Raw genomic sequence first — 23,837 nt, 5'->3', positions numbered from 1 at the left:
GTACAATAAACATTTGTATCTGTACCAGGCCTCTTCTCTGGATTTCTTACTGTGGGCATGTCACAGCCTTGGAATGTGCAGGTGAATGTATGTGGCACTGAGCTGACAGGGCTCAGAGGCAAAGGATCACACACACACACACATGCACGCATGTCTGCCTTCTCTCAGGCCGGTCTCTGGCCCTGTAGAGGAAGTACCCTTCAGTGGATAGTCTTCAGCCTTTGGAAGCTGACATCTGGGCAAGACCCCAGGATCAGGTATCAGCTCTCTACACCTCATCCTCTGGCCCCTTTAGCCCCACCCTCCCACCTCCTGCCTGGTGCCTGATGCCTGTACTGTCTGGCATAGCCCCACACCTAGTCCCTCTCACCACGTTCCCCAAAAGTCTCAGGCAACCACAGACCCCCTCTCCTATCAGGCTGCTAGACCACCCCCCACAGCCCCAGTGCAGGGCCTGCCCTTTTGGCCTCCAGTGATCTGGCCCCTCAGCCAGAGGCAACTGAGTGCTGGGCAGCTAAGCAGCCATGAAAGGCTAGCCCAGGGAGCTGGGCCAGGTGATGCCTTCAGAGCAATGAGGCGCCAGAGACTAGGCAGAGGCCTCAGGTGACCGGCACCCCTGCTACACTTTACCCTACCAACCGATTCTCCTTAGTATAATAAACCCTGAATTAAAGGAATGTTTTTATATACATTCAAGACTTGAGACCTAATTCCTGCAGTCAACCAGGTGCCCCACCAAAAGAGGAACTTAGAAAACTTGTTTGGGACCACAGGGCTGGAAAATGCCGAGAGCCAGAGAGTGCCACAGAAAGTGTTTTATTGCTTTTAGAACAAAAGAACATGCTCTCAGAGCTTTTCTTTAGAGGAAAAAAAAAATACTTTCGGAACTTCAGAACTTTCTAAAAACGCTACTCTGTCAACCGATGAAGTAGGCACTTCAGTGGGGAAAACTCCCCGGAGGCAAACGCCTGGCTGGAGGGCAAGGTCACATCCGTGTGATTCCCGGCTGTCCCAAGGACGCAGCTACTGCTTAGAAATAGGGCTTGCGCTTGCGGCCAGTGTACTGGGTGTCCGGTCTGACTTCCCTGTGCCAAAGAAAAGATGGGCGGGAAGGATAGAACAGTCTCAGAACAAAGAACCCCTGGGAGCCCCTCAGATGCAGGTGAACCTTCAGTGGCAGCAGACACTCACCACCCCTCCGTCCATCTGTCCATCCATCCCCAGTCCAGGTACTTACTTGCCCTGACGCCGGCGGCGCTCCTTCTTCTCCAGCACCCAGTCCCGGCTCTTTCTCACCATCCCCCGCCTGGCAGCCCTGTGCGGGACCCTGTGCAGGAGACACAAGCTGCGTGCTGATGGGCAGAGCTGCCTGGCTGCATTGGAGCTCACCCAGGCACTATCCTGACTTGGGTGGCCTCAAGTCCCCCTTCTTTCAAATGCTTAGTCTTCCCTTCTACTAGAGAAGCTCCTATTCTGGACACCCTAACTTGATGGTAACATCTGCTGGGGCCAAAGCAACTGTTTAGGAGGGCTAGAGGGGCAGGACCCAGTCACTCGCAGGCAGGCATCTCCATGGGGTGTGTGGAAACCTTGCCTGTAGGGCAGGCGGGGGGCAGAGCTACTTTTGGAGCAACCCAAGCCAGGACAGGCTCACAAGAGAGCCTGACAGTGCCCAAGGAAAGCCACTTCAGGCCTAAGTCTGGTCTGGGGCCAGCGTGCCTGGCATAGACCAAGTGGGTGCTCCCCAGCAACAACAATGTCTGAGGCAGGAAAACAAGGCCACCCAGCTCACAGCAGCCCCGACGATGCTCCTCCAAGGCTGATCTGGGCCCCCTGTCCTGGCTGAGGAGAAAGGGGTCTTCCACAGCCCCAGGGAAGAAGGGCCAAGAGCAGGGAGCACCTAGGGCCCCCTAGACCACATCCACCTGGCAGCTAGGATCAACCGTTTCCAGTATAAATTACAGCATCAAGGACTGCTTGCCATGAGTCACGGCCCCTGGATGCCCCAGTTGGCATGAGCATCCATGACTGCAGGGATGCACTGGAGGCCCACCCACACCAGGGCAAGTGAGTGCAGGGTCCAGGAACTGCTTAACGGAGTGCTGAGGGAAGGAGAAGCACCAGGCAGTGGAGAGAAGCTGGTATTTCAACAGGCAGAAGTAGGAGAAGACAGCGTTCCAGGCAAGAGGCAACATGTGAAAATGAGGCCCTGTTGAGGGACTGAAGGGAAAGGTTGGGGAATAGCAAATTGTTCCATTTGCCTGCAGTCATGGGTACAAGAAGGGGAAGGGCAGGGTTAAGGCCAGAATGGTGGGCTGGGCCAATTCATGGAGGGCATAAGGCCACCCAGAAGCTTGTTCTCCCTCCAGAAACAGCAGGGAGTCAGTGAACATTTTATACCTGTTATAGACTGAATTGTGTCCCCCCAAAATATTATCAGCTTGGCTAGGCCATGATTCCCAGTACTGTGTGGTTGTCCACCATTTTCTGATCTGATGTGATCATCCTTCGTGTTATAAATCTTAACCTCTATGTCGTTAACAAGGTTAGAGGCAGTTATGTTAATGAGGCAGGACACAATCTACAGGATTAGGTTGTATTTTGAGTCAATCGCTTTTGAGATATGAGAGAGAAGCCAGCAGGGAGGGAAGGGACCTCATGCTACCAAGAAAGAAGTGTCAGGAGTGGAGCGTGTCCTTTGAACCCGGGGTCCCTGCACTGAGAAGCTTCCAAACCAGGGAAAGGTTGATAATGAGGATCTTCCCCCAGCACTGACAGAGAAAGCCTTCCCCGGGAGCTGGTGCCCTGAATTTGGACTTCTGGCCTCCTAGACTGTGAGAGAATAAAGGTCTGTCTGTTAAACCATCCACTTGTGGTACTTCTGTCACAGCAGCACTAGATGACTAAGACAGTGCCCAAGGAAGGACACGATGAGATCTCAAACCTGGCAGGTAAAGGCAACAGCTCAGGCAAGAAACAAGAGGGCCCACAACTAGGACGCGGGAAAAAGGGGGTGGGGTGGGCAAAGGGGGTGGGGTGGGCAGAGGATTGGAATACCCCAGAAGACCCTGGCGACAGCCCCGAGAAACCAGTGGGGGGCGAGCCAGCGAGTTCCCACTTGAACACAAGTCTGACGGCCAGGTGCAGAGCAGGAGCTGCAGACCTAGGGCTGGAGACGCAGGAGTCGTCCTGAGGAATCCAGAAGGAAGTGGAAAGCTGTGGGGGCTGAGCAGTGAGTGGGGGGCAAGATGTGAGCCAAACAAGAGGAAGAGTCATGAGGGGAGGTAAAAGGAGCAGCCGAAGAAGGGGAGCGCCCTGAACTGCAGGGGCCGAGAGAGAAGTGGGGTCCGCAGGGCCGACGCCAGGAAGTTGGACTGCGGCAAGTCTTCTGACTGATGAATTAGACTCTGGACTTTCGAGAGAACAGTACAGAGGACTGCTAGGGTAGAGGCCAAGTGGCAGGGATTAAGGAACGCATGGATGAAACAAACCTGGTGCCAAAAAATGGAGAGAGACTGTGAAGACGCGAGAGCACAAGACAGCAAGAGCAGCAGCAGAGAAACAGCGGGTGTGCTGGCGAGGGAGCTGCCGCCTTCAGGCTGAGGCTTACTGGCGGAGTGGGGTGCCCCCAGGCTCTTACCGTGAAGCTAAAGAGCTCTGTCACACTTGCTCGAGCAGGGCAGAAACCAGGCCAAGAGGCCAAGGGCCAGAGAGAGACCTGCCTGTGGGCATGGCTGGGAAGAGGCTGTCCTGATGGAAGAACCGTATCCTGAGTGTTCCTGAACCTGAATTGTAACCTGTTACTGCCCTAATAAACCCCATAATCGTGAGTATGGTCTGTGAGTTCTGTGTGGCCACTGCAACAAATTATCAAACCCAGCAGAGAAGTAGAGAGTGCCGTGAGAGGGACGGTTGGTGTCAGAATTGGTAAAAAGGTTGGAGGGTAGAGGCATGTCTGGCCTCTACCTCATAAGGATCTGCCTTGGGCTGCTGATGCTGATAATGATTCTCCCCCTTGTGAAGTTATACAGGAGGTCCAATGCCCCCACACCACGCTGTTCTTACATATGCTATAAAGGAAGCAGATAAATGGGATGGTACCTAGATGTCGCGATGAGATGAAGAAACAGGAGAAATTGTGCAGTGTTTGTGTGCTGATGGAAATGACCCAGGAGAGCGAAGATGAGGGTGCAGGAGAGGGAAGGGAGAGACACAGGTGCCAAGAGGGGGCAGGGTCCAGGACGCAGGTGAAGAAGGGCAGCTTCAGGGAAGGACAGGGACAACCTGTAATGCAGGGCAGGAGGAAGGGGACACGTGCAGATTTGGGAAGGGCATCAAGGCTTAGTAGTTACCCACACACATCCAGAAGGGCAGCAGCCCCTGAGACCAAAGCGGCACAGTCCCAAGGGGTCTCTGGTCCTAATACCAGCCTGGTGTCACTGCTGCATCTAAACCTGAGACTTGGACTGAAGCAGAAAAGTGAAGCAGTCCTGCCACTGCCCCGTCCTCTGTCACGTCCCACAGACCTGGCACGTGAACCCGTCCTGGGGCCAGCTGAGCAAGAGCCTTACCTTTCCTTAGTGAACGCGGACTCTCTCTCCTCATCTCCATCTTTCTGATCACTCAGCCCCTGTAGGGACCAAAGTGCTCTCAGATCACCCTGGAGATCTCTCGCCCACCTGCCCGAGCCCCAGAAGAGGAAGGACTACCAGCCCAGTCCCACAGTAGAAACTGCCACCCCACTCTGGGACCTGGAAAGCTGAGGTCACCGCCTCCAGATTCCAGAGGTTTCAGCCATGCCAGCCTCTGTGCTCCGGGTTGGGGGCTTGCTCTACCTCTGGTGTTCTCCCAGCATGCTCCTCAGGCTAAGCCTGAGAGTATGGAATCCAAAAGACACAGGCCTGCAAACCCAAGGCCTCTCACCTTTGGAAGAAAGCTCGAGGGCCCAGAAAGCAAACAGAGGTAAAACCTGGAACAAGAAAGTGCAGTCAGGTCCTCCTCACCTCCCTCCCATGAACAGGAGCAGAAAGTGTGGGCCCCCTGCCTGGCTCAGTCTAGATGATCCAACCCAGCACTGCTCTGGTCCACTCAGCAGTGGCCTAAAAGGGCCCAATCACAGCCCTCCCGATCCAGCTCGCTGGCCCAGCACTCACTTCTTTGCTTTGGCACTGTTGGGGTAGTCCACCACCACACCCCCGGTGAAACCAGCCTTCATGGCCTGGGTCGTGATCAGCTCCAACTGAGGGGAGAAAGACAGAGTCAGACAAGGGAGGCTGGAGGAGCAGACAGCTTCACGTCCTCTCCGGCTAAGCCAGTCTGGTCTCAGGATGCACCCTGCCTGGGAGAACTGAAGGCCTTTATCACAGACCGTTTCCAATTCTGAGCCCTGAAAAGCCATATTCAGGACAGCACAGGCTAGAACTAGTATCTGCTAACTGCCACTTTCTAGTCCAGGGAGGGACCCATCCTCCCCACTCAAATTTCAAAAAGTGGCCATCAATTGGGAGCCAGATGTATCCATATTAGTCAGGACAGTTCACCACTTGTCTTCCAAAGTCTGTACTTCTTAGTTCATCACACTTCACGGAACAGACAACTGCTGATGTCCTCACATCCCAGCCCGTTTCTGTGTGGTCATGGGAGTCACGGGTATCATCACACCATCTGTAATACCGTCTCAGGATATGAGGCATAAGACATGCCATCTGGGGCCACTCTCATGTGTGCGTGTCCCCCCTCCCACCACTCAGCATCAGGGTCCTTGTCCGTCACTCCCCCACAGCAGGAGGGTAGGTGAGGAACAGGACTGCTTACTTGCTCTGGGTCCCTCCCCTTCCCTGTGCCTCCAGCGGCCACGGGGCTCACCTGCTCTGAGTTCTCTGGGTACAGCTGCAGGACAGCACGGGCGCCACGGGCCTGCCAACATAAACAGCACTGCCTTACTGATGCCCCGGGACCTCCTCTTTCTGCACTCACTAAATACTTCCTGAGTTTCCATTACGTCTAGACACTACTCTTAGGGCTGTGGATGCAGGTGTGGAGAGAGCGCCAGAGCGCGAGCCCCTGAGCCTTAGGAGCCTGCGTTCCCAAGGCTGCTAATTTACGGTAGTGATAAGTGTCAAAGACAAAGATAAATTAGGACAAAAGGATGAAGAGTGACAGACAGACTGTTTTGTGACTTTGGTTCAAGGAAGGTCTCTCTGAGGGACTCTTGGGCAGGGACCTGAGTGTAGTGGGGAGCTCACGATGGAAACGCAGACAATAGCATTTCAGCAGAGAAGGGCAAATGCAAGGGCCCCCAGAACTCCAGGACGAACCCCAGCGTGAGGGAGAGAAACCACATCACGTTCAAGACCAGCCACCGGGGAGTCAGTAAGTGCGGAGAACTAGGGAGATGACAAAACAGGTGCTTCACAAAGTGAAAGAGCTTGAGGTGGGCACTCTGGAGGGGTCCCCACCCTGCTGATGCCATGTCCCCAAACCAACTTCCAATTAGAATTCAGTACAGTGAATACATAAATTGTGTTCCACAGAAGGAGGCCCTATTCCAAATCAGTCAGCTCATCTCGGATTCTGACATCAGTGTCTTCTGGGCTTGATTAGGGAGAGTCAGCCCACTGAACATGAACTTCTGTTCAGGCCGAGGACCTGGACAGAAGTGACCACAATAAAGTCCATGTGATCCCATCTGAATGGCCTTCCCATAGGACACCTCTACTTCATCACTCTACCTGCAAGGCAAAGGAGGGACAGGCAGCCAGCCCAGGTGGGGAGGAGAACTCATACTCACCAGGACAGAATAAAGAGAGGAAAAAAAGCAGTATAGGCGTTTGGCTGGGTTGTCAGACTTCTTGTTAGCGTTGCAGAGCCACTGCACAGCAGAAATGCTAAAAAGGAAGGGATGTCGTTAAGAAAGGACCTGTACACACCTTTCCCCCCGTCCCTTGGAGACCCGAACACCACATATCCCTGACCTTCAGGTGAAACCCTCCTGGCCCACAGCTCCTTTCTTGGAATGTCCAGTCCAGATCACCCTTCGACAACACTGCATCAAACAGGGTCTCCAGGTCACATTAACTTCTCTGTAGCCACCCAAGAAAACATTTTCTCAAGCTGTTTCTACACGCCTCTGAAGTTACACTTAAAAAGGCTCAGTGCGTCAAGACTGTCTCGCCCACCTACTCCTTCACTGCCTTCCTCCCATCAAGGGAAGCATGCTTTCCAGTACAGTCATCCACTCACCCTCCTCCTAGACTGTCTCCTTCAACTCTGTCAAGTGTCTCCACAATCCCCAGATCTAAAACTTCAGGCATTAACTAATAAGCCTTCCTTTCTGGCCTTCCCTTTCTCGCTGCTGTGCACACATCCACAGGCCCCCAAACTCTGCTGGTTTGTCCGACTGCCTCTCCCAGCTCTTACTTCCTTCTCCTATAAAGCACTGGTGGTTTGGTAGTAGAATTTCACCTTCCGTGCAGAAGAACCAGGTTTGACTCCTGGTCAATGCACCTCATGTGCAGCCACCACCAGTCTGTCAGTGGAGGCTTGTGTGTTGCTATGATGCTGAACAGGCTGCACTGGAGCTTCCACACTAAGATGGACGAGGAAGAAAGGCCCGACTGACAACCTACTTCCAAAAATCTGTCAGTGAAAACCCTATGGATCACAACGGTCTGATCCACAACAGATTATGAAGATGGTGCAGGACTGGGCAGTGTTTCGTTCGTTGTACGTGGGGTTGCCATTAGTCAGGGGTCAGGTCATCTTGCCAGGTAACTACTCTCCTGGTCAATACTCATTACCATTTTGATTGGGTCATTTTTTAGAACGGAGTTAAAAACATTCTAGGAGCCAATTCTACACGATCTCATCTCCACGCTCCTTTTCATCCCTATGGTCTGATCGGGCTCCTCTCCCCACTCACTCCTGTGCCTTTGCTCCCACGGTTTCTCCACTCAAACCCTCTCTTTGACTGTCCAAATTCCTCCCAGCCTCCAAGGCCCACCCCCTCACAGCTTTCCTGTGCTCTCACCTCTCTTCAGATCTCTGCGGGCCCTGCGCCTCCTTACTGCACACCCTACTCTAAGCCTTGTGCTTAGCCGCATGGCCCATGTCTTATGCTACCTAAGAAACTATGGAGGTTCTTAAAGGCAGGGACTATGTTCTACTTCCACAAACTCCACAGCACCTTGTACAATGTCTTAACATATGTTGTTGTTAGGTGCCGTCAAGTCGGTTCCAACTCATAGCGACCCCATGTACAATAGAATGAAACACTGCCTGGGTCCTGTGCCATCCTCACAGTCGTTGTTATGCCTGAGCCCACTGCTGCAGCCACTGTATCAATCCATCTCGTTGAGGGTCTCTTTTTTGCTGACCCTCTACTTTATCAAGCACGATGTCCTTCTTCAGGGACTGGTCCCTCCTGAAAAGATGTCCAAAGTATGTGAGACAGAATCTTGTCATGCTTGCTTCTAAGGGGCATTCTGGCTATACTTCTTCCATGCCCCGTTCTTCATATAGTCCAGCTTCTCGGATTTATTTGCTCAGCATACAGATTGAATAAGTATGGTGAAAGGATACAACCCTGACGCACACCCTTCCTGACTTTAAACCACACGGTACACCCTTGTTCTGTTCGAACGACTGCCTCTTGGTTTATGTACAGGTTCCTCATGAGCACAATTAGGTGTTCTGGAATTCCCATTCTTTGCAATGTTATCCTTAATTTGTTATGATCCACACAGTCGAATGTCTTTGCATAGTCAATAAAACACAGGTAAACATCTTTCTGGTATTCTCTGCTTTCAGCCAGGATCCATCTGACATCAGCAATAATATCCCTGGTTCCACATCCTCTTCTGAATCTGGCTTGAACTGCTGGCAGTTGTCTGTTGATGTACTGCTGCAGCCGCTTTTGCATGATCTTCAGCAAAATTTTATTTGCATGTGCTATTAATAATATTGTTTGAAAACTTTGGTCTTACATATAGCAAATGTTACAAAAGGAAGAAAAGCTTGCTGTACCATCTTTCCTCTTAAAAACAAACAATAAGCAAACAAAAATGGACTATTTACACCTCAGACATACAAACCATACGACTGGTCATTGATTTCTGCAGCCTAGAGGGTCTCCCTTAATCACTTAATCATTATGAAAAACCACCGGCCACCTCTGAAATGGTCTCTTCTTCTCAGGCTTGTTCCTAGATGTAAACTAATCCCTTACCTCAAAAAAAATCTCCAAATCCAAATTTTTACTCCTCACCTCAATGCCTCTGCATGCCTGCCTCAATGTAGGATCACAGGAGGAGGCCTGCACCCAGGTCGTGATTAAGCTAGGACTTCCTCTCCTATTCCCTACCTTCACCCCATCAACAAACACAGCCATCAAACACTAAAAAGAACTTACTACAGAAGACAAAGAAAAACCTGTTGTTTCTAACAATAATTTCCATTTTCTGCTGGGGAGCCCTGGTGGCACAGTGGTTAAGAGCTCAGCTGCTAACCAAAAGGCTGGCAGTTCAAATCCACCAGCTGCTCCTTGGAAACCCTATGGTGGCAGTTCTACTCTGTCCTATAGAGTTGCTACGAGTCAACATCCACTCAACGGCAACAGATTTGGGGTTTTTTATGTTTGGTTGCTTATCAAGGCAGTATGTACGTGCTCCAGACTAAAGTTCCTTGACCCTGACCACCTAACAAGAACTCCTAAGCCACTAGAGAGACTGGACCAGTCTGGGCCACTCCTCACTACAGAGTTCTTAAAAAATAAGGTGACAATACAGCCAACAAGATGCCTCCTAGAGGCTCAGAGACTGCCCCCATTCCCATACACAAAGCAGACAAAGAATCTATACCAGTGGCGCCTGAACCTGGCAGTGCAAGATAATCACAGAAGTAGACAGTTTTGAAATGCAAAAACTACATGCTCTTGGGCCTTGCTCTGACCTTTCAGATCTAAAAACCCTGGGGATGTACATTTTAAGTGCTCCATGTGACTCTGCTGCGCAGATTTGGGAAGCACTGGCCTGAAGAATTAAAAGCAGTAAGAGAAAGACTCTCACCTGATACAACCGTCAAAGGAACCTGGCTTGAAGGGGATGCCTTGGCCCATGTCCCCGAGAAGCACATCTCCCTCAGTGTCTCTGTCCAAGGCCGCATCTACATTGGAGAAGAGGAAGCCAGGGAAACAGACGACATACACAACTGCTCCACACTCATGAAGGTAGCCCACCCCAGTGCCAAACGGGACACACTTACCCAGCATGGCAGGGCTGATGTCAATGCCCACCCAATAGTGCCCCTCATCTGAGAGATAATCCCCACTCAGCCCAGAGCCACAGCTGGAAGAGACACAATCAAACAGGGAGTCAGCAATGCACAGCAGACACTCCATCTGGACAATCTGAGCCAGCCCCCAGGACCTCACCCAACATCCAGCAGATAACAGGGCTGACCCTCCGGCAGATAAAGGAGCTCCAATGCTCGCCCAGCCATCTTGGTCTGGATATCAATCATCCGTGAGCTGGGAAGGCAGAAGCACAAGTGACTGGTGAGGGAATTTTCGGCTGATACCGTCCCCAGACCCAAAAAAGCCAAGAAAAGAAAAAAGGGCCAACCATACTGAGGGACTCTCTCCTGACCTCTGCACTTGGTAAATCTAATCTGGCATCAACAAACTCAACGACAACTATTTAAAAGTGAACCAAAAGTCTATGTCACACAGCAACAAGTTATTCTGTTGTGACAAAAACTATACCTGTTCCAGTTGCAAAACTGATGTGTAGGGAACCTATCACTTAATGACCAACCGTCGGGTATCCGCAATGCTATTACATTCTAGGCTTTGATGCACCCTATTACTTGTTAAGAACCTATTTCCAGAGAATCACCACTGTTGTTGTGTACTATCGAGTCGATTCCAACTCTTAGAGACACTGTATGACAGATAGAACTGCCCCAAAGGGTATCCTAGGCTGTAATCTTTACAGGAGCAGATCACCAGGTCTTTCACCTGTGGAGCCAGCAAGTGGATTCAGTTAACAGCCAAGCGCTTAGCTACTGCACCATCAGGGCTCCTTTCTCCATCAGTTACCCTCATATATAAGGGTTAACATTGCTTTTGCACAACAAAAACGGTGCTGTGCATGAGAAATAGAATGCAAGCCACATATGACTTTCTAGTACCCACAATTTGAAAGAAATTAAATAGGTTAAAAAAAAAAAAACTTTAATAACAGTTTACCTAATGCAATATATTTAATATTATATTTTACTTAACCCAATATGTCCAAAATATTATTTCAACACGTAATCAACAACAATAAAAAATTATCAATAAAATATTTTACATTTTCTACAAGGAAAGTATTAGCCCAAGAGACAGAAGGAGCCACATAAACCAGAGACTTCATCAGCCTGAGACCAGAAGAACTAGATGGTGGCTGGCTACTACCAAAGACTGCTCTGACAGGGAACACAACAGAGAGCCCCTGATGGAGCAAGAGAAAAGTGGGGTGCTGAACTCAAATTCTAGTAAAAAGACCAGACTTAATGGTTTGACTGAAACTGGAGGGCTGAGAAAACAGGGCTCCCAGACTCTGTTAGCCCAAAACTAAAACCATTCCCAAGGCCAACTCTTCAGACAAAGATTAGACTGGACTCTGGAACATAAAATGATACTCGTGAAGATTGTGCCGCTTAGCTCAAATAGATACATGAGACTAGATGGGCGGCTTCTGTCCAGAGGCAAGATGAGAAGGCAGAGACAGTCAGCAGCTGGTTGAATGGACACGGGAAATCCAGGGTGGAAAGGAGGAATGTGCTGTCACAGTACAGGGAGAGCAACAAGGGTCACATAACAATATATGTATAAATTTTTGTACGAGAGACTAACTTGAATTGTAAACTTTCACTTAAAGCACGATAAAAATATACACATATTTTACATTTTCTTCATACCAGATAATTCAGACTAGCCACCTTTCAACAGATGGCAACTGGCTAACTACTGGACAGAGTAGGTCTATAGTATGATGTACCTGGCCTTCTCAAACTCAAAGGAAAGAATCCCGCATAGTAGTTCTCAAAATGCCTAACGCTTAACACAGGGCTCTGCAGCTAGGAAAAAAGGTTTTTATTTGACATATGATGACAATTGGGCCTGAAATTTTTGCTGACCTAATTTGATACAGTGGTTAAGAGCTCAGCTGCTAACCAAAATTTCGGCCATTTGAATCCACCAGCCGCTCCTTGGAAACCCTATGGGGCAGTTCTACTCTGTGCTATAGGGTCGCTATAAGTTGGAATCGACCCGACGGCAACGGGTTAATTTGAACAGAAAAGAGAGAAAGGGTATCTGTAATGCACAGTAAGCATTCTAAGAATATTATTTCCCTCCCCGCAAAAGTACTGACCCTTTACACGCATTCACTGCCTAGTTCACTACATGCTTAAAGACAAGTTATCGCGTTAAATTTTGAAAACAGTCTACAGAAGTACGTTTGATAACCCCCATTTTAATGATGCGGTTACTGAGGCCCGGAGGATTCGGTGATATACTTAAAGCTGCCTTCGCTAGTGGAAGAAATGGGATCAACCCAGATCCCTCCCTTCTCCCACCATCAAATTCTACGTGCATTCCAAGCACAGCTCCCAATCAGGGCCTTGCAAGCAATTTGCCGGTTCCCGACCCCCGACGCCCGCGATATCCAGGCTCCCCTCACTTGCGAACGTATTTCCGGGCTTCATTCTCGTCGTAAAACTGCGGGAAAGAAAAAAAGGGGCGGTAAGGGGAGGACTCTAGACGCTGTGGTCCTCCAAGAGGAGAGGGGGTGCCGGGGGCCACAACCTCACCAGCTCCGGTGGTCCGCCGTGCTCCGGCCTCCGCCCGCGAAACGCCATATTCACACCTCAACAGCACGCCGGCTACTAACCGCTTCCGCAGCCTGGCTTTTATGCCATCCGCCGAGCGACCGCCTCGTAATACGCATGCTCCACCCCTCTCCCCGCCTTCTTTTTACCTGACTGGCTGTAAGGCTGACGCGTTGCGAACTCGGGCCTCCCATTGGCCAGTTCATCTGGCACCGCCCACCTGATCCATTCAAGATGGCAGCCAAGTGCGCGCGGAGGTGGCCGCGGTTGCTACTGTGGAGGTTGTGGCGGGCTCGGGGAGCACCACAAAATCTAGGATCGAGCCTGGGCCACGGAGTGTGGACTCGTTCCCGGAGCGACGGCCCCTATTCGCGCACGGCCCTCTATGAGCTGCTTGGCGTCCCCTCCACAGCCACGCAAGCGCAAATCAAGGCGGCCTACTATCGGCAGAGCTTCCTCTACCACCCGGACCGCAACTCGGGGAGCGCGGAGGCTGCCGAGCGCTTCTCTCGCATCTCCCAGGCCTACGTGGTGCTGGGCAGTGCCACCCTCCGTCGTAAGTATGACCGCGGCCTGCTCAGCGACGAGGACTTGCGCGGACCCGGCGTCCGGCCATCCAAGACGGCCGCGGCCGACTCCGGCTCGCCCCGCGCCCCACCATCCGCTTCTCGAGCCCACAGCGGGGGTCAGGCCGCGCCGGGCGCCAGCCGCACCATGTTCGACTTCGACGCCTTCTACCAGGCTCACTACGGAGAGCAGCTGGAGCGCGAGCGGCGCCAGAGGGCTCGGCGTGAGGCCCTTCGCAAGCAGCAGGAGGACCGGACCAAGAAGGGCTTCCGCTGGGATGAGGTCCGAGACACGACTTGCGTCTTTCTTCTCCTCACAATCTTCGTCATCATCGGCTTTCGAATTTAATCGCAGAGGGGAGGGAAGGAGAGCTAGCCCCAAGGAAACCGCCTTCTGTCTTTTGAATCCTTTCCCTTCCATAGTCTACCTCTGCTGGGGCTCCGAAGGAACTGCTCTCGCCCCTCCACTCCCCCACCACCCAGCATAGCCGTTGTCCTGCGCATCCCTCCCCTACGATCCAGGAAAGGAAACTATCCGAGGCGTAAGAGCGAGGCCCCAAGGTGAAGAGTCCCGAAGTCTGGGGGTGAAGGGTCAGTGAAGGGTTTTCTGGAGTCCCCAGGGTGCCTGCTTCCGGAAGTTGCCTTCCTGATGTTGTCAACTTCTGGAACACTTGCTCTGGCTTCATTGTAAAGCCCTGAGCAAGAATTGTCTCCTCCTGCCCCATATTCGTACTGTGGTGCTCCCCTGTAACCTTGAAACGTGCAACATGACCAGTTGTTGCATACCAAAAGAAAAGTTATGGGGTTGTGCGACACTTTTCTTTGAGTTCCCCAAGCCACAGGTGAGACTTAGAGTAAGACTGTGATGTGTGAAGACCTTGCCATTCCTCTGTTGTTGGCCCCAGGCCCCACTCCCCCTTCTGTTGGTGGCATGTGGGAGTGGGAAAGCAAGGTCCTCAAGCATAAGGAGTTAGTGCTCCTGTGCCCGTATTTGTCTAACGTATGACCTTTGAGAAGTTAACTCTGGGCGCGATGGCAGAGGAGTAAATCCCCCACTCTCCTCAGGGCTGGTCTGCTTGACTAGTGTGCCAGTCGCCTGGTCGCCGCTTTACCTGCCAGCCTTGTTGCTAACTGTGCAGCCCATCCCCAAGCAGAAATAGAGCAACAAATTCAGAGCCTGAGTTCCCTGCGTGTGGTCCATCCTCCTGTTTAGCATGCAGTGCCCATCACAAGTCCCACAAGCCAAATCCTTAAAGCAAAGCTGTTTAAGGCTGTGGAAATGTTGGCGATTTGGAGTACACAAGATTTTTAGGGGTAGGAGGCTTGCTGCTGGTCAAGGTAGAAACTTGGTTCCTTGTTCAGAGCTGGCTGAGGTTTCTTTTCTCTATTTCTAATAAGCTAAGCGGTTGATCATCACCTGGTTAGAGGTGTAATGGGAAAGCTCTCTTAACTCTGAATCACTGCTCATGGGAAGCGGGTTATCTGTGAGATTGTAGGTACTCAAGTGTTTATGCACTGGGCTAAGTGTAAAGCTGTGAGGTGGGAAAACTTTCAACAGGTCTATGCAACAGCGAGGCCTTAAGTCTAGGGTCTAGACAGAGAGGTGCACTGGTACAGCAGCACTAATCCTTCCACTCAAGTCTTTTGTGTAAAATCCTTGTATAAATTTTGATAAACCTGCAGCTAGTCCAGCTTGTCGGTTGGAAGGCATTCAATTCTCTAGCCTTGAAGGTAGGGGCAGACTTAGCCACAGCTTTGCAACAACTACACAATGCAGTGGAAACATTTGCGCCTACTCTGGTTCAGGCCTGCTTGGCTCAGTGAGCTTTGATTTGGGAGGAGGGGAGATAGGTACTTTTAAAATGCCCATTTAATGTTATTATGTTTCATATTTGGAAAACAGGGAAAGTCCGTTCTTTTTGAAATGCAAACTGCAGAAAGTGATTCCCAACCAAGGAGGTGGGCCTAATAGAACTTAAGAGCAAGAGCTTTTTGTTCTATCAAAAGGGGTTGAGCTCTTTTATTTTTGGTTTGTAAAAGCACTGGTGGTCAGTAATAACTGGGACCTTTTTCATTGGCCCCTTGATACAAAACACTCAAGTTTATTTTCTCTCGGTGAGGATCACAGCCAAGAAGGTTTTAGACAGGGAGGAAGGCCCAGACTTCCTGAAACCTTCAAGAACATTCCATGTACCCTCACGCAAGGTGGTTAATAAAGCTTGTTAACCATCCAACACTAAGCCTCTCCTATGCTCCAGAACTAGGCCCACTCCTCTGGTGGTGTTCATCCCCGCCTGCCTCAGGTCTTTTCAGGCCGGAGCTGAACACTGAGTGGCCCCACTCCTTACTCTCCCTAAAACTGAGCCTGGGCTCTTAGAAAGTGAGTTGTGGGGGAGGCCTTTTGAAGGACCCCATCTGGTTCCAACATTTCTCCCCTCTTGGTCTATCCCCTGTGGGATTGTCCTGGTCTTTCCTTTCTCTGCTTGTTGCCTGCCCTGGAGAGGGGAGGCTGAACTAGGCCCTGGACATTAACCTCTCCCTTCTAGGAGCTGCTCACCAGTTCCTGATAGTGGAGGAGGACATGCCTAACTCTAAGCCCCTTTTCTCCTTTTGTCTGCAAACTAAAACAAAATTCTGGAAACTTGGACTTGGAATAGGAGGTCTGAGCAAGAGGGCACCAGGCTCAGAGTGGTGAGGATGGGCATGCAAGTACTAGGCTGAGTGAGCAGCCAGCACGGGTCCTAATGGGAGACACAGGCAACAGGGCAGAAATCAGCTACATGTGTCTAGGCAATTGTTGCTGTTGTCTGTGGATTTGATCAGGATTTATTCCTACTGAGCCAAACTGCTTTTTCTCTCTGTTGCCCTTTATTTTTTGCTTGGTGAAATGATCCTTTACAGATGCCAATGTTGAGGGAGTAGGATTTCTTGCTTCCTTCTGAGGTTCTGGCATTTCTTTCACTGAGTGCACCTTCTGTAATAGTCCCACTATGTGCCAAGATTAGTAAGAACAGCCTGCCTGAGGCGAGAGTTGCCATGTTCTGATTGACTCTGGAAGTCCCTCTACAGGACCTCAACCTGAGAGGCTGAGGCACCAAGGTGAAACCCAAGGAATAGCCACCAACACTGCCTCTTTGGGAAATGGAAAGGCCTATGTCTTGGACTTTTGGCCTTCCTAGAAGTTCACCAAACCTCATGAAGAGAGGCTGAGAAAAGGCACAGATGGTTAAGTAGTGGTGCTGCTTTCATATCTCTTCCTTGAGTCTCATTGCACTAGGAAAGTGACCTCTGTACTGGCCTTGGCCTCCCCTCAGTTCCTTAGCCTGTGTTGAGGTAACTCACTGCCACCTGCCCATGAACAAGATCATGGGGAAGACTTGCCTCACCTGCCTTCAGCATCTTGACTCTTAGGCCTGGCTTGCAGCCCTGGTGACCATACAGTTTGTGCAAACACTAAGTGTCCCTCTGTTAAGATGTATTAAGATGACAGTGAGATCTGAATATGAACCTTGTGACTTTGCATATGCCAAGAGCGCTAAGGCTCCCAACCCCAAGAAGTCAGTGCAGAGTTCCTCTCTTGTCATCTGTCCTGGGGTCACAGTCTCACTGTGCATCTAGTCATGTCACCACTGTCTCTTAAGGCTGCCCCGATATTGGGGGCTTAGTGCTAGTCTTGAGGTGAGTTGGCCTCTCATCATGCCTTTGCCTCTTCCATGTTCACACCTTCAGCCCTGGAAAGTGACTGCCCATAGAGGAAAGAAGGCCTGTTTCAGGAGGACCAAGAGCACAGAGATTCGTGGTTCACAGGTCACAGCCAATCTGCAGACACTTGGCTGGCGCAGTGTCTTAAAATAAATTTAACCAACATTGAAAAATTAGGAGACTTCTCATAAAAATCTACCTAACTTCTCTCAAAAAATAAGAACATATGGCCACCATTGAGTCACATGCCTGTATTGCCACTGTGGGAGAAGCCAGGTGACATCTGCCCTTTGAGATAGAATGTTCCTCCTAGTTTGCTTTACTTCCCTCCAACAGAGATAAAGTGTAAAAGGTCGCGTATCTACACACTTGCACCATTTTTCTCACAATAGAGAAATATTTCTCTGTACCCCATGTCTGTCAAGAAGGAAAACAAAAAAACAACCATGCATTTCCAGAAAAATGGAGGGGGGTGTATTTCTTTGTGGAAATGGCCTGCTTTGTTCCTCTGTGTCAACTTCCTGGCCCCAAAGGTGTTTGAGTTTGCAAATTGCTAGTCTACAGCATATGTTGCTGCAAGCCCTCACTTGAGGCACAAGGATTAGTGTGAATCACATTTTCATTGTTGGACAAGAGTCTTGAGAGGTCTACAGCAATGGTAAGGTCTTAGACAAAGCCAGAGGTCCTCTAGAACAATAACACCAATTTCTTCACTCAGTGTTGTGTGTAAAAGCCTTGTCTGAATTGGGATAAACCTTCAGCTAGTCCAAGTTTATCTCTTGGAAACCATTCGATCCTTTCTAACCTTGGAGCACAGGGTCAAGCTCTTAGCCATGGCTTTGCAGTGACCACATGATTCAGTGGTAGAGATCTGAGCTCACTCTGATTAAGATCTGCTTAGTTCAGTGAGCCTTCACTGGCAAAAAAGCACATTTGATGTACCATGTTTCATATTTGAAAATAAAGGGGAAGCTCAAGAAAATGAGCAGAAGCTAGTGATTCCCAAAGAAGAATGTGTATATAAGAGACTTTATTGAGGGGCAGGAATTCTGTTTTTACCAAAAAAAAAAAAAAGTGGGAGTGTTGTTGTTTGAGGAATTTTTTGTTTTGGGTTTGTGAAAGCACTAGTGGTCTGTAATAGGTGGGACTTTTCTCATGGTATGTCCCATGAGAAATCTCTACTTGATGCAGACCCTCAAATTCTCACAAAGGATCACAGCCAAGAACATTTCCTAGAACCTAGAGGCAGACAGGAAGGTAGGAGGTTTCAAGCAGGGAGGAGGGCCCAGACTTCCTGAAACCTTCCAGAACATTTCATGTACCTTCACTCAAGGTAGTTAATAAAGCTTGTTAACCATCCAACGCTAAGCCTCTCCCATGGTCCAGAACTAGGCCCACTCCAGTCTAGTGGTGTTCATCCCCACCTGCCTCAGGTCTTTTCAGGCCAGAGCTGAACACTGAGTGGTCCCCCTCCTTACCCTCCCTAAAACTGAGCCTGGGCTATTCATGCAAGGTAAGGTGTGGGGGAGGCCTTTTGAAGGACCCCATCTGGTTCCCATGGTAACACTCTTCCCTCCCAGTCCCTTCCCTGCCTGGATCTTTCTCTGCTTCTTGCCTCCCCTAGGGAGGGGAGGCTGAACCAGGTTCTGGACATTAGCCTCTGCCTTCTAGAGGCTGCTGCTCAATTCCTGGTAGTGGAAGAATGCTCAGATATGCCCAATTTTAGCCCCTTTTCTCCTTTTGGTCACAAAACAAAACTCCCTGGAAGCTTAGACCAGGAATGGGAGGCCAGGGCAGGAGGGACCCACCCTGACCCAGACTGCTCAGAAGGGGGAATGGTCTTCCAAAGCTGTTCAGTCTTGGGTTATCTCAGGCAGGCACTCTGTGGTTCAGCCTCTAGCCGCTCAAGTGCCAGCAATGAGGAGAGTAGGAGAACGAGGTCCAGTGTGGGATGGAGGTTCTCATGTGGGCACCATCTGGGCTTTAACTGTGTCCCTAACGGGCAAATCTGATTGTCTGGACCTGAAGGACTCTCTAAAGCCAGTCCCCCCAGTTATTGCTTAAATCTCTCTAAATATCCCCCTCAAGCAGTCACTCAGGCACTGTTTGCACATCTTCAGGGATGGGGAACCTCTACCTCTAGTAGCAGCCCTAATTTAAGAGCCTCAGATGGAGCCAAAATCTGGCTCCCTGTGGATTTTACCTATTGGTCTTGGCTCTTACCTATGGCTCTACATGACACAGTCTTTCAGAGATCCAAAGGCTAGACATCACATACAGGTATTTCAAACCAACCCCCCATGGGACTTAAGCCCCAATCCTCTTCCTCATCCTTATCACGCCAGAGGTGCTGTTTTTTGGGTCTCAGTGTAACTATGAGTTGGAATTGACAATGGCAATGGGTTTGGTTTTTTTTAGTGTAACACTTCATTGAAAAATAGAGCCAATCCAACACCTTTCTCTTCCTCAATGGTTATCTCCCTATTAACATGGACCAAGAGCTCCTCAGCTCTATAGGCTTCTACAGCACTCTGTCCCCTCTTATCGAGCAGGACCGTCCATGCCTCTCCGCCAAACCTTATCTCAGTAGATTTGACCTAACCTGACCTGGGACACGTTCTTGCTCTCCCATCTCGTCCCACACTCATTGGCCAAGCTGACCACAGTGCAGACCTGAGCTGAGGACAGATAGCTTCAGCCTGATAGAACCTTCCCATCACTCAGTGGGGTGAGCGTTTGGCAGACCAGAAGGAGCACGTACCATCCTGATGGGGCTTACAGGTGACTAGGAAGAGGAGTGCGACAGGTGAGGCAATTGGAGAACAGCAGTGGAGCAGAGTGTGCTTCTGGCCAGAAGTGCTGGGAAGCTGAGAGTTAGGCAAGACTCTCATGGGTTGGTAATCAGAGAAGGCTTCATGGAAGAGACAGGAACAGTGCTGGACCTGAAGGACAACGGGGCTGTGGATGGGCAGAGAAGGAAGGAGGGTATCAGAAGATTGGGAAGTGCAGGAGCTGAGACGTGGAGGCTGCAACAGTGGAGTGGCTGGTTGAGGGAGCAGAGAGGAGTCGGACAGCATCATCATCCTCATCATCACATTTATTGACGGCCCCGGGAGGCGGGGCTGGGGACAGAACATACAAAGACAAGAACCTGCCCTCAAAAAGGTTCCATTCTACGGAGACAGGGACAGAAAAATACGGAATGGTCTTTCCTGGGGATGGTCCACTCTCACTTGTGCAGGTCAGAAGCCCCTGGCCTACCTTGCCCCAAGGTCTGGAGCATGAGTGGGGCCCATGGTGGCCCTGGCCCCGGTGATGAGGCCTGACTACCAGGCTCCTAGAGGTGGCCCCAGAGTTCGGGGAAAGGTAGGCTCAGGGCATGATGGAAAACACTCCTGTTGGCCTTGGGATTGTGCGAGCCTGGTGGAGTGGTGGGGTGCAGTAGGCCCCTAGGCAGGGCCCCTCAGGGAAGTGGGCATCTTCCCAGGTCCCCATAGGAGAATAAAGTTCTTTCACTGGGGCTGGCCCATCACCCCCAAGGCCCCAGCCCGGAAAACAGAAAAGGCAGAGTTTCCTCAGTGCCAGAGGCAAACACCCTGCCCCCCACCCACCCCCAGCCCTTTCTGGGCCTTTTCCAGGTGACCCTCCTTCCCTGCTCAGCCTCCAGGGCCAGGGCCTGCCTGAGGCCAGGGGAGGGGCCCGCCCCTTCCCCAACTCAGGCAGTGGGGGAGGAGGAAGAGCCACGCATCAAGTTTGTCTGGGCCCCCCGTTGGGGGGGCGCACCCTGGATCCTACCGGTGGGGGGGCTCTGGCTGCGAGGGCCTAGGGCTCAGCAGGGGTGCTGGGCCAAGGGGGCACCCGGGGGAGCCCTTCAGTGGGAGCACTGGGCGGGAGTCCAAGGGAGGCAGGCTCCGGGGCACTGCTGGTGGCCCCCGGGCGGCCCCGGTGGGCAGGACAGCTGCAGGGACGAAGGGTTTGGGAGGATCCGCGGCAGCAGTGGGAGCTGGCTGGGCAGACCGTTCCCGGCGCCGCAGCAGCTCCTGCAGCTTCTCTGCCTGGGTCCGCCGCAGGTGGGCCAGGGCGCGGCCACGCTGGAAGGCGGGCAGGAAAGCCTCCAGGCTCTGCTCCCCCAGCAGCAGCTGCTCCATCTGCTCCTGGGACCAGAAGAAAGGTTTGTGAGGAGCAAGACCAGAGACTGGGGGCTGGCCCTCTCCCTCCCGCCCTGAGTCCCTTTCTGTGGTGACCGCCACACAGCCTGGCCTGACTCTGCCTTGCTGAGTACTGTGGACAAGTGTCCTGTGTTCAAGCCTTGATTTCTCCCACTTACAACGTGAAGACACCATCACCAGACCTGCTGGGTTGGAGGTGGGGACTCATCAAGGCCAGGGCTTCGGTCTCTTCTTCCCCTGCCCCCACCAGCTCACACACTGCACCCCGAGCCAGCAGCACTGAGCCATCTGTCCTAGCTCTGCAGACCCAGCCCTATGCTGCCCTGAGCTGTTCACAGGGGAGCCAGGGGGAGAGTCACAGCTGGGCAGAGGGAGTCCCTGCTGTCCAGTGCTCACCAGGGAGAGCACCGCGCTGGGCCAGACACTTGGGAGGCTTCCCGGAGGAGGAGTGGGACAGGCTGGGTTTCCCTCCCTGTCCCTTAGTCCAGCCACCTTCCCCTCACCTCAGCCTCCTGCTCAGCTTCTTCCAGCTCAGCCTGCAGCCAGCCCAGCGCGCAGTGGGGGCTCCAGCGATGCATGCTGTCCTCTGAGGGCCACAGAGGCAAGGAATGAACATCCGCTACCCTCAGGGCCTGTCTCCCAGGACAGACAGGCCAGCGCCCCAAGGTCCAATCCTGACTCTTCCACCAACTGTGCATAGGAGTCTGCTTCACTTCCTACCCCTCTCTGGAGCCTCAGTTTCCCCATTTGTATAACGCCTAGGTAATCACTTTACGCACACACCCCCAGTACCCCACCCCCACCCCGTCTGCCTTCAGCCCTAATGCAGAAGAGAAGCAGGTGCCTTGTCTCTTGGGATACCCCAGGCCTTTGGGTATTGGACCCCCTTTTCTCCCACTGCCCAGGGCCTCCTCAGGCCTCTCCAACCCACCTCTACTCACCTACTGCTCACTTCCCCAACTCCGTTTCCCAGGGGGCCAGGAGTAACATCCCTCAAATTTGCCTGGGAATAGGCCTGCCCAAGTTCCACCCTTCAAAGCATGGCACTTCCCAAGGGCCAGCTAGCCAGATGGCCAACTGCCCTCTCCCAGGCAGTTCTCCTAACTGTCCCCTCACCCAGTCGCTGCAGCTTGTCTGCACAGCTCTCAGCCACCTCGCGAAGCTCCTGGTACTTGATGGCCAGGGCAGCCCGGCCCATCTCCAGGCGGGGCCGCAAGGCCAGGTTCTCCTTGGCCAGTGCGTAGTTGGAGGCCAGGCATGCCTCACGCTCCAGCTGCAGGCCCTGGAACTGCCAGCAGAGAGGAGCTAAGAGGCCTGTTCCAGGAGTCGGCCCGCATCCACCTTGCTGCCGCCCAGGGATGCAGCGCCTACGAGCCAAGCTGAAGGCACCTGGAAGGGCCCAACCTCCTGGGTGGTGGGCCCAACAGGTAGAGGGGCTGCAAGAGGCCCAGATCAGGCTTTGCCTTGAGCTGCCTCCCTGTGTAGCCCTGGGCAGGACACCTGACCACCCTGGGCCTCAGTTTCCTCCTCTACAAAGCAGACTAAAAACACCTACCTCACCTAAGTGAGGACAACTATGAAGGCCTCTACAAATGTTAGTTAATTTTTAATTTTTCAATTAATATGTCTGCTCAGGTTCCCGAGGAGCCCCCTCCCTCCCCTGTCCCATTTTCCATGCTTGGGCAGCTTCCCTCTTGTTCCAGCCTCTTTGTCTGCTTCCTCCTCAGGTGTTGTGTGGAAAACCCTCCCCTCCCGCCTTACTCTCCAGAGTGAGGTCCACACCCCGTCCCTTCACAGTATCCCCTCAGGTCACCCTCTCTTCCCTTCACACCCCCTTCTCTGCCCTCCAGTGGAATCCCCACACCCAAGGAATACACACCCCCTTTCCCTCCCTGATCCCCTAGCACCTGCTCCCTGCTTTCCTCCTCTCCCAGAAAGCAGGCCCCCGTGTTCGCTGGCCCTGGAGAATGCTTTTCCTTGTTTCTAGAAGAGCCAGCCTTCCCTCCCTGCCCCTGGAGAACGCACTACCCTCCATCTGTCCCCTATAGGATGCACATGCCCCTCCTTGTCTGCTTCCCTCCAACACACACTTTCCCCTTCTGCCCCCACAGCCAGCCAGCCCAGGCCTATCTCCTGTGAAATAGACAACTTTCTCTATGGTGGCCTATGGAACACACACCTCGGCTTTCAGTACCCCTCCCAAATGCAAGACACAAAGCCTCCTCTTGCGCCCCCAGAATGCTTACGCCCCTCCAGCGATCCCCCGGGTGTCAAACAGGACCCTAGTTCTCCCTATGGAACGCGCCTCCCCTTTCTGGCCCTAGAGAATGTGGGGGTGCGAGCCAGGGCCCCCCCAGAACACAGCCACCCGCTGCCCTCTGGAACACACCTCCCCGAAGGATCAGCTGTAGGACACGCCTCGCGGCCATCCCGGGGGTGCACTGGCGCCTCCCCGGGTCCCCGGCGCCCCACCCGCCCTAGGCCGGCTCCGGGCGCCCCCTCCCCCGGGGGCGGCTCCGCGGGGCCC

The 23,837-nt window shown here is 52.2% G+C and overlaps 2 protein-coding genes and 1 non-coding gene across 4 annotated transcripts; 1 reads left to right on the top strand and 2 right to left on the bottom strand.

Moving 5' to 3' along the window:
* Positions 1-867: 867 nt before the first annotated feature.
* On the bottom strand, positions 868-12,944 carry BUD23 (BUD23 rRNA methyltransferase and ribosome maturation factor). 2 transcript variants are annotated; one of them, XM_023735281.1, is made up of 12 exons: positions 12,856-12,944; positions 12,726-12,763; positions 10,430-10,525; positions 10,261-10,343; positions 10,065-10,161; positions 6,791-6,887; positions 5,866-5,916; positions 5,154-5,239; positions 4,924-4,969; positions 4,572-4,630; positions 1,238-1,345; positions 868-1,085 (listed from the first exon to the last, which is right to left on the bottom strand). In XM_023735281.1, the coding sequence occupies exons 1-12, from the start codon at positions 12,901-12,903 to the stop codon at positions 1,031-1,033; spliced, it is 864 nt and encodes a 287-aa protein (XP_023591049.1). In that variant the 5' UTR covers positions 12,904-12,944; the 3' UTR covers positions 868-1,030. The 2 variants fall into 2 exon arrangements, with proteins under 2 accessions (XP_023591049.1, XP_004380903.1); XM_004380846.2 differs by having other exon boundaries at positions 1,238-1,327.
* Positions 1,755-1,885, bottom strand: LOC111821336 (small Cajal body-specific RNA 20). The gene has a single exon (XR_002824773.1). It is a non-coding gene; the product is annotated as a small Cajal body-specific RNA 20 (non-coding RNA).
* Positions 12,945-13,013: 69 nt separating the features above from the next.
* On the top strand, positions 13,014-15,869 carry DNAJC30 (DnaJ heat shock protein family (Hsp40) member C30). The gene has a single exon (XM_023735280.1). The coding sequence runs from the start codon at positions 13,108-13,110 to the stop codon at positions 13,786-13,788; it is 681 nt and encodes a 226-aa protein (XP_023591048.1). The 5' UTR covers positions 13,014-13,107; the 3' UTR covers positions 13,789-15,869.
* The last annotated feature ends 7,968 nt before the right edge of the window (positions 15,870-23,837 follow it).

Source organism: Trichechus manatus, unplaced genomic scaffold (assembly GCF_000243295.1).
Source record: "Trichechus manatus latirostris isolate Lorelei unplaced genomic scaffold, TriManLat1.0 scaffold00077, whole genome shotgun sequence".
Taxonomy (NCBI): Eukaryota; Metazoa; Chordata; class Mammalia; order Sirenia; family Trichechidae; genus Trichechus; species Trichechus manatus.
This window is presented reverse-complemented; position numbering and strand designations above follow the sequence as displayed.

Bases quoted from the DNA above. Each gene is read 5' to 3' on its own strand.
- DNAJC30 (XM_023735280.1), top strand. From the start codon at position 13,108: ATGGCAGCCAAGTGCGCGCGGAGGTGGCCGCGGTTGCTACTGTGGAGG.
- BUD23 (XM_023735281.1), bottom strand. From the start codon at position 12,903: ATGGCGTTTCGCGGGCGGAGGCCGGAGCACGGCGGACCACCGGAGCTG. The intron at 12,764-12,855 runs GTGAGGTTGTGG...TCTTTCCCGCAG, and splicing joins ACGGCGGACCACCGGAGCTG to TTTTACGACGAGAATGAAGC. The intron at 10,526-12,725 runs GTGAGGGGAGCC...CTGCCTTCCCAG, and splicing joins GCCCGGAAATACGTTCGCAA to CTCACGGATGATTGATATCC.